At 44.8% G+C, this 12,122-nt stretch overlaps 1 protein-coding gene across 3 annotated transcripts in view; it reads right to left on the bottom strand.

The window, feature by feature from the left end:
- Window positions 1-12,122, bottom strand: part of plxna2 (plexin A2) — a 226,627-nt gene that overhangs the window by 56,952 nt on the left and 157,553 nt on the right. For all 3 annotated transcript variants that reach the window (XM_030118346.1, XM_030118347.1, XM_030118348.1), the window contains exons 23-27: window positions 11,043-11,109; window positions 10,657-10,803; window positions 9,821-9,980; window positions 8,289-8,392; window positions 1,152-1,251 (exon numbers count right to left, since the gene is read on the bottom strand). In XM_030118346.1, the coding sequence (XP_029974206.1) occupies window positions 1,152-1,251; window positions 8,289-8,392; window positions 9,821-9,980; window positions 10,657-10,803; window positions 11,043-11,109 (578 nt within the window). The remainder of the gene's footprint in view (window positions 1-1,151; window positions 1,252-8,288; window positions 8,393-9,820; window positions 9,981-10,656; window positions 10,804-11,042; window positions 11,110-12,122) is intronic.

Here is a 12,122-nt window from a genome sequence, read left to right as displayed (position 1 = left end):
ATCCATCATCTCCCCCTTTTATGGTGTTTTGTTTCAAAGAAGGTAATGTTTCTGCAATCACTTAAAGGTCATCAAAGATAATCACGAGCAGTTCTGTTGAAAATGCCACTCCACTCTATTTTATGATACATATACTTAAGAAAACAGCCTTTTTTTGACTTCGCATCCACAGGCACTCACTACTTCCAGCATTTGCAAGTAAGTGTAATTGCTCGAAGAGATAAGGACGCTGTTAGCTCTTTTTCAGTGTTGCACAGTTTAAAGGCAGCGTTCACCTTCTATCCCCCCCCAAATCCTGGTAATTGGCCGTGCTCACTTGTCTTTTTTCTGTTTGTGTGAAGTATCATTCACACAGAATAATTAGCAATCGCAAGTTGTCTGCTGCTGCTGTGTATCTGGCTTTGGACCAAATCTGACACGCAGAGCACTAACTACACCATCATGGAGAGGATGTGAGCTCTGGTTTGTGCTGCAGGGTTTGTGTGCTGCTTAAACTGTGTGTGCATGTGAATGTATCAGAATGTATTCATCAAATATTAGAAACAGAGGAATGCCATATCTCTCATACTCTCATCAGTTTTTTGTTTTTTTCTAATCTCTCTTGCTCTCTTGTCTCTTCTCTCCTGAGTCATTGAACAGAGTTTGCACTGGAACTTGAAAGCAACCTGCACCTGCACATGCTACTGGAGAGAAAATAAAGCCGCAAACAAAAAAAACAAAAAACACCACAGCAGGAAACAGAAATGAAATTCCCCAGCTTTTCACGGGCTTGAGGTGAGTGCATTTTTATATCTGGAGAACTGAGAGGTGGCCACAGCGGTAGACTTTTGCATGGAATGAATCCAAGGCTGAATTTGCTTGGTAAACATGTGAATCCCGTCCACGATTGGTACATAAAGAACAGTCTGGTTCAGAGACTGCATGTTTTCCCTGTGCATGTGTGGACTTTCTCTCAGAACTCTGCTTTTACCAGTCCAAGAACATGCATTTGTGGTGAACTGACACTCCGAATGTACAATAGATGTGCAGCGGTGGCCTGTCTCTTTGGGTTTACCCTGCATCCTCCATGATGCACTCTGTCTTTTGCACATTGTCAGCTGGGGAGTTGAATTAGGCTGTATAAAAGATGAATGGACGGTCTACCGACTCACCGTATCTGCTGATGGAGGTACGTGATATGCTGGCTGAGGAGGGGATGTTGTACGATGAGGTCTGCTTGGGCACCAGAGCCACCACACAGCGATCTGACACCTAGGCGAAGAGACACACGCAAGAAAAACATCAGTATATGTTAAGAAAGGAGGCGATATTTAAAAAAAAATCAAACACAAAAATGAATATGAGGTTTTGACAGCCCGGGTTTAAAAGCCATTAAAGACAGAGTTTATTATTTACCATTGCAAACCACCAGATAAATATATGTATAATATGTTCTCAGGAATATTTCATAGCGAGGAGAACACGACACGAGGAAACATAAACCCCCGAGTGACTAATCCCACGAGCAGTCGCTACATGCTATTCTGTCATATCTGTGCTCCCCGCTGCTCTGCACCACAACCCTGTGGCTTTTCTCCCAGCAAAGCAGAGTGCTGTGGTTGCATGATGGCTGCACTCAACATAACTGTCATTGTCATTCCGTTCCCAAACCTGGGAGACATGATGTAACTGGGGTGAGATGAGAAGCGAAGAAAAGGAGCGGAGGGAAAGAGAAGAAATAACAGGCTGCCAGGAGGAGAGACTATTAAGTGGATGTCTCAACTTGTGCACACTTCACTCCCTTAAAAAAAAAAAAAAAAAAAGGAGGGGGGTGCTATGCAGGTGAAATAATAGTAATGGAACTGCAAGGAGTCAGCTTCAAATAAAAATGGCAAAAACAAGGGGTTGTGTAAACGATGTTTCATGCATTACAAACGCACGCTGGGGTTCATGCTCACTTCCTCAGTGGTGTGTATTTACAAAAAGCTCTTGGACTTGTGTCTTCTGCTCCAGTCACTCCTGATAAACTGAGAAACACTGACGCAACTCACATTCGAAAAGAAAGGATGTTTGCAAACGTTTCTTTAAAAGTCATTTTTTATATCAAATTAACAGTGTTGTTAAATGATCCAAGAAACTACTAATTAATTATGATTAATCTATTAAAAGCTCCTACATTAAAACATCTTGTTTTGCAAAGTACAAACCAGCAAAAACACACAAAAAAAATGTGGCTCTTTACAGAAAACCGAAACAACAAACAGCTTTGTTGGCTGGCATTTACAGCTCACCCCGAGGAGGGATTTCTGCTTCAGACCCAGCAAAAGAAAACTGATGAGCCTCCAGTGGAGGAATAAACAAAAGGCAAATGCCAGGCTCCAAAAGGAATACCTCAAAGAATCTATAGACAAAAAAGAAAATGCTTATTTTCATTTTCTGTAGCAGGAATCAGTTCATTTCCATCCCTCTTGTTGCAGAATAAGCCGGTGGATACTGGGATGTGCGTGTATAGATCGTGTTCTTCAGCCGCCCCTCATCCTCTTTCCCTTTCTGTCCTCACCCTCCTTCTCCAACTCTTCACAAACTAATCTCGGCTTGTTATTAGCTGGAGTTGCCATCTGGCCTCCACTGGCCAGACTGGAGAGACACTTGAAACTGGGAGAGAGATCTGATTGAATCGCCTTAAAGACACGGCTCCGGACCTTTTCCTTCTTGAGAGAGAGAGAAAATGATCTCCCTAACCTCTACCCACAACCAGCATCCTTGACCTCTCTCTCTTTCTCTCCATCTTTCTCATTTGTCTGTTTTTTTCCCCAGCCTAATTTTTGTAGCCTCCTCTTGACTGACAATGCACGGATGGAACTCTAAAGACACTGACAGCGCCGACCGAAGTTTCAGATACTTTTTCCTGTGATACATTTTCTCCCGGTAGCATGAAATAGCTTCTCGGCCCCCCTCCTTGCAACGTTTCCCTCCATCCCTCTCTCGTTCTGGGCGCTTTATGGCCGACGGAGAGGCCAGAGCAGAGATGGGGCCTTGTGATAGCGGTAAATGATTGAAGGCGTGCAGATTCGCCCTTCAGGGATAATCCAGTGTGGGGCTGATAGTGGGCAGGTGTGATAAGGGCTGCGGGCCCCGCCTGTGATAAGACCTTCCATTAGACAGTGCAGAGTCGACCAGACAGCAGAGTGTGGTCATCGCCTATCTTCCTCCCTCAGCCTTCACCACACAACTCCAGCGCTCTGGTCCCGGCCTGTTTCCCTGCGGTACCACCTCATCTGGACTCGCGCCCTCAGATCACGATGCTTATCTTCTCTTTCGACTCTGGCCAGTAGCTCGGAAACACACAATCTGTGAATATGTGCAGTTCTCGTCAGTAGTGATTAAATGTTAAATGAGCCCTTTTTTTTTTTTTTTTCTCGATGAGAGTGAATGAATCTATTTGGTGTCACAAAGAATCTTTAGAAGAGTTTTAAGCCAATTCACAGGACTTGAAGCAAGTTACAGAAAATCAGTTACTATTTCCCCTTTGAAAACGAGTTACTCTACATTTGAAGTGCATGTAGCTATGTGTACCTTTGCAAACCCTCCTCTTTTCTTTGCTTTAACACTGTGAAGGACACCTATTTTGCGATCTATATTACTGCTGTGTTTATATATCTATTTTAAAGGTAGGGCACTTAGGTCCTATTACATTATTTCAGTTACTTCTTATATAAAGTTGAAGTGTTGCTGTGACACATTAGTCGACCTATTAGCACCGCGTGGATGAGACTAATAACCGACTCTCTCATCAAAATGAGCTGAAATTACATCAGTTAATTGGGAAAAACTATAGCGAACCTATAAAGGTCAAATAAAGGGTAATTCATTTAAAGCAACCTATAAGTCAAAGGAACTGTTAATGTGGGACAATGCTGATGCTTAAAGGTGTTATGGCCGATTTTTCTTTCTGTGGTTTTCTGGGTGGATCATCTCAACTATTGGCTCATCACCATGTCAATCAATCTGGTGAAAGAGCTTACGTAAAGACGTTCAGCATGCTCTCGCCTGGCCACTTCAGCTGGCTGCACGCGTGTACCGGTATTGAATTTACGCCATGAGCTCCGCTTTCAGCCATTCAGTGTTGTGCTGATTTCACCGCATCTTTAGGAAAGTCTGAGCAATGCTGACTGCTGTAAACAGGAGTTTAGTGAAATGGTAGCAGCTTCAGATAATAGTGATGCCGTTGCTAATTGTTAGTAAGATGAGCAGGGCAGACAGAGACAGCAGCTCTGCAGCGCTGCAACTCTTCTCGTGTGATCACAGAAACGGATGCAGCTGCATCAGTTACTCTCTCAGTGAAAACCTCATCAAAGCTCAAAGTAATTCATAATGAATTTATAAAGAAACAGTTTTGAGTCAATGTGGTACTGAATGTTCATTGCACTTTCCACAAGCCTGTGGCTGTTAGCGTTACAGAAAGAGCAGAATTACTCAAATTACGGGAAACATTTGCGGCTTTTTTCCCGCCGATAAACCATCATATTATATTTAGCCGCGGCATTAGATAAATGAGCATAAAACAACGCGTGGGTATCATTTATGTCTGGCTCTGGTGAAAATAACCCAAAATGCCCCCCGAGCGACGTCTGCAAGGTGGGTAACAGAATCTGGCTGGCAGGCTTTCCTGATGTGCCCATCGGTGTCTGCTCTCCACCGCAGAGGAGGGGAAGGACACGCAGAGGTCACCAGTTAGGCGGTGAAACTTTCCAAACTGACTGCGCATTGTGATTGTTGACACCTCTCAGAACGTTAAGCATTAAAAGTAATGAGTGCCGGTACATGAATATGGATTACAATTACAGCGAGATGCTGGAACAGCCACTTCTCTTAATTAAACATTCCATAGTTAAACATAATTAAAGTGATATATTATTCACAGTTTAAACTGACAGAAACCAGCACAGGTTGGATCTGACTTCACTTTCTGAAAATGCTCCATTCATAAGAATCGTGAGCGCTGCCAGTGCTTCCCACTCCGAGACAGATTTATGTAGCAGTGGGACTTTCTGACATCGCTGCGTTCAGCTCGAATGCCGTCCAGCAGCAGCAAGGTTAACACCAATGTGTCTCAACATGACAGAGACGGGGGAGGTAGAGAAGAAAGGAGGTGTGATGAAAAGCCTCACTTTGACAGGGAGGAAGATTAATCAACAAAGAAAGATCCGAATCAGATATCGGCCAAATAGCCTCCAATCTCATAAATCTTTTATCTCAGCTTCTCTGTTTATCTGCATATAAGAATAATCAATGAGCTGTGTGTGCACACGCATGCATTGTGTGCATGTTTGTGTCCGTCTACGCTTTCTTTCTTTTATCTCCGCAAGAAAGCGTGTAGAAATACACAGAAATGGAGTCACTTCGCCGTGAATGCAAACGTGATGAATAAATATTGAGAACTCATTTTAAAAAGTGTACTTTAAAAAAAAAATAAAATCTAGTGATGTGGGAAGCTTGGAGAGGTGTGTATTTTCATATCCAGGTTGTGTAAACCATTATTTCCCATGTGGAAGGTAAATAGCCAGGGGTTTTCTTTTTGGGTTGCTGTGAGCCCAATGAATTTTAATGCCTCAGTCTAGTCTCTGAGCCTCTGCGATGGGAGAATTAGCAAATGCTCAAAGTGATGCTCATATTCACTCTGCATATTTCAGACTCCTTTTTATATATTTTTTTCCTATTTCCTCTTTACCCGTTCCCGTTTCTTTTTCTTTTTTTTTTTTTTTTCCCCTCTGCAAGCTTCTCCCCGCACTCTGGGGCCTAATGAGCTGTGCTTCCACGTTGCGTTACGCAGCCAGATGTGTTGTCACAGCTGCCAATGCAATGCCAGTGTGTACGACACAAAAACACACAAGCTCACACTCTGGGGCCGCTGCCACCTCATCAAAACAGTAATGATGCGGAGAGCGTCGATGCGGTTCCACCGTCGCGTGCCCCTTTCCGTCCCGCTCTTTTCCTCCTGTCCTCGCCATGCTGCCCTGCAGCCGCGCTGCGTTGAGCTTCATATTCTATTCAAGAACCCTCAGATCCATAATCAATAGCGGTCCTAAGATCTGCCATTGAGAGAGGGAATAAATGAACCGGCCACACGCGTGTCGCCGTGTGTCCTGTGGCGTCCCCCCCCCCGGCTAATGACGGCAGACAAACCGCGACACAAAGGACAACAACAAAAGAGCCCATTATGTTGAAGAAGTAAACATACTGAAATGCTTCATCAAGGATGAAAGAACTGCCGAGACCAAAACACGGTGCCCAGAGCAGGAGAGAGAAAAAAGGGAGAGAGAGAGAGAGAGAGAAAAATACTGAAGCAAGAACAATTCTCACTGCAGGTCAGTGGGTAAGAGGCAAAAAGTACAAAAATATAGACTGTAAAAGCCGACAATAAGAGAGAATTTGAGAAAGAAAGGTCAAGGTTGAGTACAGAGAGGAATGTAAGAAAGATATAAAAACAACTGCAATGTGTGAAGTCCTGTTTCAAAGAAAAGGGTTTACCACTTCTTTTACAAACTCCTAAATCTGATAAATGACTTCCACTGGAGCAGCAGCTCACACTGACCCCCAAGTGGCAAGAACACACACTGGAAACAGAAAGTGACACAATGGGAAGCAGAAAGCAGTTTCTTGTTCTCTCGTTTGCCAGCCGTGCACGAGTTCAACATCTTTCCAGTCCGTTTGGCTCGTGAAAACAACAGCTACATGCACGATATGCATGATATAAGATCTACCCAGCTTTCGACCAGAGTCAGTGAGGATGGGATCCAGCCCCCTGTGTCCCTGAGCTGGATGAAGGCAGTTCAGAAGATGGATGTATGGAATTCTCAGAATTACTTCAGAAATTCACTGCCACCTCGGGCCTTTTGCCTCCAGGTGTGATGTAACATTTAAAAAAGTCAAATCAAATTTTTGAAAAATACTTGATTTATGATGTCTTTCATTTCGGAGCTTCTTGTCAGACTTGATCTATTTCACGTTTTTCTATCAAAACTACCACAGAACTTCCTCTGGTGGAAACGTGGGCGAAGTGTAGACGAGTCAGTGCACTGGCTTTGTGAAAATGCTTCACTTTGCGCCTTTATGAACATCTGCTTTCCTTCTTGTAGTTAACTTTCAGTCAGCTTTACTTTTGTTGCCGTTGTTATAGATAAAATAATAAACTGGTATTGAGTCTGGTGGAGCAAAATGCTTTCACAAATGCTCATGTGCAGTATCAGCACTGATGATTCCACAATATCATCTGTAAAAGCAATAACTCCATCTATTTATTTTTTACTTCATTACTTTTTATTACATAGGATATTACATTTAAGTTCACAGATTGGAGGAGTTGGACACTTCTTGAAGTCATTACAGAACAGTCTGCTTCCCTGTCGATCTACATTACACATCTTTTTTAAACCACGTAGGTGGACAGTTCTTCAAAACCTTCCGTCTTCAACAGGTAGCTTAGGCTCTAATCTCATGCAGTTTTTCAGCAGATGGTCCTCCTTGGTTGACTAATGAGAGCTGGCTGAGCGTGCACTGCAAAGGATCCGTGACCCGTAGAGACGTCGGCGTTCGCATTCTCCTGTTTCTGGTTTCATTCCTTTTACTCCTCTTTCTTATTTCTCTCTGTTGTCCGCTGACACCCTCCTGGTCCTCTCGCTTCCATTTACAACTTTGAAAGTCTTACTCCCAAAAAATTGTAGAATTCTCCACGTTTTTAGTTTCTGCGTTGTTCTTTTTGTAAAACGGGGTAACGGATGAACTCAAAGGCTCTCAAACTGTGGGGCGTGAATGCAGATTCCACATTTGACGAGGCGGAAGCAAGGAGTCACAGTAGGACTAATTGTTGCTAGCGTATGAGTCAATGGGCCAGAGAGAGAGAGAGAGAGAGAGAGAGGGCGGGGAGAGTAAAGGAGAGAGACACTTTCCTCCCGACCGGAGCTGTTTCTTCTCTCCAGGGAGGAGGGAGAAGTGTCGGCTGAGATGCTGAGAGTTCATCTCTCCTGCCACCTGTACAATAATTGTCCTCTATTCTGTGAGTCACTCGGATTACGCCAGGCATGCGCATGCAAATGAGGAGCCGAAAATTGGCTGCCTAAAAGTCAAGAGCAGGAAACATCAAAGTTTGCCCAGGTATGTGGTATAATTTCCATAATAAAGGACAGGGCAGGAATTGAACTAAAATGAGATTATTTCGTGGTTAAAAAAAAAAAAAAGGGGGGGGGGGGGGGGGGGGGACGTCTGACATGTAATTAAGGAAAACATTCGACTAAAATGTGTGTACTTACCTGATAGTGCATGAGGGTGTTGAGTCTTTTCCAGTCATTTTCAATCTTGGTGGTGATGTCTTCGTCCTGCAGGACCACCCGAGCCATTCGCCCCTGGCGCCACTCTGATAACACGCATGGAAAAAATACACAGTAAATAAAAGCACAAAAATACAAAGAATAACAGTGAGACACAATGGAAACCCTTTGCTGTTGTATCTGTGCAGATAGAGGCATATCATACTAAAATCTTTTAGCTCTTTCAAACCTTATGTGCCTGATGAAATGTCATCCTTGAAGGCTCAGTTAGATAATCCTCCACATGCACAAATGAACGCATAGCCATGTGCTCGGGTACTCTTTCACCGACTTGGATTGACGCGCATCTTAATTAAACATTACACATGAACAATTGGGAGATGTATATGCAGGAAGACTGCACGCTTTAATTGGTACTTGTGTCACACACGCAGCAGTTAGCCCGTCCGGGTCAAATAAAGCAAAGCGAGAGTAGAAAGGACATGAGGAAAAAAGACAGAAATGAGAAAATCACCTCTTTTCAAACGACAAAAAAAAAAAAAAGAGAGAGAAAAACACAGGAAGGGGTGGGAGCAGGTAGAGGCTATAAGCAGCGCTGGCAGAGACAGAAGCGTCTGACGGGTCATTGTGGAGTAATGAAATGATAATAAGGAAGCTGACAGCGAAGTGGATCGGCATTGTGGGCCTCATGCTGGGAGTGATCATTGATTTTCTCCTTGTTGACTGCGTTTTATTACTTTGTGCCTCTGCCAGGTGACCATGTAATATCTGAGATCCTCCTAAAATCATGCATGCAACCTACACTCAAAGTCATTTAGAGTCAAGTCATTTAGAAATATTTGTGGCCCAGAAAAGTAGACAGAAAGCGGGTGACACTGTTGCAAAGTGGATTTTCCACGTGACCGCGTCAAGAACAATATCCTCCTAAAATCTTGAATCCTCCACCTTAAAACCTTCAGACAAATATCGGGAAAATAGCACGGGCTTGCAGTGCGCAAATTGCTCGTGTGACGTGACAGAAATGAGGGATGGGGCGTCGGGATGGGACAGGCCGGGCTGAGAGCGGCAGACTGTGTGGGAGTGGAGCCTGGCGTCAGACTTTTGAGCCAGTCTGTCAGCTATTACCAGAGTAGCTGCTCAGCCACGCCACAGATGCAAAACAAACGCACGCACACACAGAGAGAAAAGCCCCCCCCCCCCCCTTTTCTTAATCTGTTGTGTGTTATTGGCACAACCGGGCGGCAAAAGCAGCCAGACGGAGGGATGCGCCACACACTGTCAGTCAGTTTGATGGAAGGCCCTGGCAGCAGCTCACTGAAGCTGGTTGACTGGCCGAGCTGCTGGAACACAGCTTTTATCACACTAATGCACTGATAATCTCTACACATGGCTAGGTTTTCCTTCACTGATACATTAATCTGTGGGTGTGAGGACCTTTACACCTGCCAGCTGCGTCTGTGTGTGTGTGTGTGAGTGTGTGTGTGTGTGTGTGTGTGTGTGTGTTTGTTTCATACCTAGGTCCATGTCGACGGCGCGCGGCCGCTGAGAATACGGCATGTTCTTGTAAACGGCGTCGAGTATCTTCTCCTTCACTTGGGTGATGGTGTCACAGTTCAGCACCTTCACTGGAATCTCCGGACTGTTTTCATTGTCCGGATTCACACAATTCAGGATCTGGATGGTAAATATTGGGAGAAAGTGTAAAATGTCACAGAGGGATCTGAAGGAGCGGGAGGGAAAAGCTTCAGGTGTCCCGCACTGCCTGACTGGGGTCCAGCTTGAGGCTCTGCCCTCATTAGAGTCTCCTTGGAGCATGGCGGGAGCTTTGAGAAACCATTTCCGCTCTTGCTGGCATCCTGAAATCTAATTTCACACCTTCGGTGGGACACCAATTTCCAGCTCTGCCGGGGTATTAGCACGTAATGAGCCAAATTCCCAGTCAGAGCAATCAGAGCATTGTCATGTCGCACGCTGACTGTGTGAGTGCTTTTGTCTGTGTGTGTGTGTGTGGGGGGGTGCGTGTGTAAGTGTGAAGAGGGGTCTGTTTACTGTGTCCCAATCTCTACAGCCTCCTACCTTGATGTTGGACAAACACTCAGGCCTGTGGGATCATTAGATAATTTTCCTCCCACAATGCAAGGAGCAAATAGAGCTATGTCATGGCGAAAAACGGGTTTTAAACAAGAAAGTTTATCCGGTTTAATTTTTAAAAGAAACGTTTCCATTTCAGCTGGAAGGCATTTTAACTGGACAAAAAAAAAGCCATTTACAGGTTTAATGCAACCTGTGTTTGTGTATGTCCTTGAGCCTGCGTGCAAGCGTGTGGCGTGCACGGTGGAGTGTGACGTACCAGGGTTTTGTACTCGATCTGCTGGCGGATAAGTTTGTCTTCACTCAGGGAATAACGCGCCTCTCCCGTGATGGCGTCGATGGGCCCCTTTTCCATCTGCTGCTTGATGGCGCAGTACAGCATGAACAGAGGCTCCCCAGCACACTCCTGTAAACACACACGCACACACACACACACACGCACACACACAAACCCATTAATTCACACCTGAGAGAGCATCGCTGCATAAACACAAAACTTCACTCGGCAGAAAAACCTCTCACAATCCCACTTTTAATTCAGGAGCTAAATTACAAACATTAAAAAGTAATTCAACTGATATTAGTGTGTGCACAGTGCACACACACACACACACACACACCACATATGCTGCTCCCTGTACTCACCTTGAGGAACTTGTGAAGGAGGAAGGCAAACCAGTTTGTAAGCATCTTCTCTGCAACGGACTCGGTTCTGAAATTACATTTAAAAAAAAAAAAAAAAAAAAAAAAAAGATGTAACTTTGCTGTTTCCTTTGATACTTTGAAACTTTTAGATAATGAAAGTCTTCCATAATTCATGAGGTTACGGGGAACACTTCGGGGAGGTTATCTTGACATCCTGAGTGTGTGTGTGCATCCTGCCTTTGCCTGTGCGTGTGTGCCGCCTGCAACGCTGGTCATAGTCAGTGAACACAGCAGAGGAGGGAGAGGGCATCTGTGTGTGCGCACCGTCTGTGTGCATGTGTGTGTAATTGAGTATGCATGGATGTGAGGATGAGAAAATGTGTGTGTGTGTGTGTCTCTCTGTATGTGTGTGTGTGTGTGTGTGTGTGCTTGATTATTCATGTATGGTTCAACGCAGCGGGACATCAGCAGCTGTGACAAGCCTCAGCTGTTGAGAGAGACGAGTGCTGTCACAGCCAGGTAACGCCTGATCACAGCCAAAACGATCTCCTCTCCTCATTTCCTCCCCCCCCCCCCCCCCCCCCCCCCAACCCCCCCCCCCCCCCCCTTCCCAGTCAATCACACATGGAGGTACAGCTTGCTGCTGGGCTTGATTGGGCATGAAAAAACACAAGTGTGCAATGACCTCTTGACTGTTTCTGCCACAGAGCACACGAGAGGGGGGCCGTGCACACCTCTTTTCATGATTTCTGTTCATATTCGTTCTCGGAACGCCAGACACACATCCGCCCTCTGCCTCATTAGCACCATCATCGAACACTCGAAAAACAGAAGTTAGATCTACACATAAAAAAAAAAAAAAAAAAAAAAAAAACAGAATACCAAACAGCCAGGTGGGAAAGACTAACAAGCATGAAACAAAGATGAAAGGGTTAGTTCTGTGTGGACAAGCACCTGAGCTGAATGGCAACAACTCGCTCCAACACCCCGTCTTGTGAAAACGCTGTGGCTTCGCTCATTTGCCTCTGAATGACAACTGCACAAGAACACTTGTGGACAGAATTAAGAACGCTACCTGAC

This window comes from Salarias fasciatus, chromosome 20, assembly GCF_902148845.1.
Source record: "Salarias fasciatus chromosome 20, fSalaFa1.1, whole genome shotgun sequence".
Classification (NCBI taxonomy): Eukaryota; Metazoa; Chordata; class Actinopteri; order Blenniiformes; family Blenniidae; genus Salarias; species Salarias fasciatus.
Note: the sequence above shows the minus strand (reverse complement) of the source record. Positions and strands in the feature narration are given on the sequence as shown.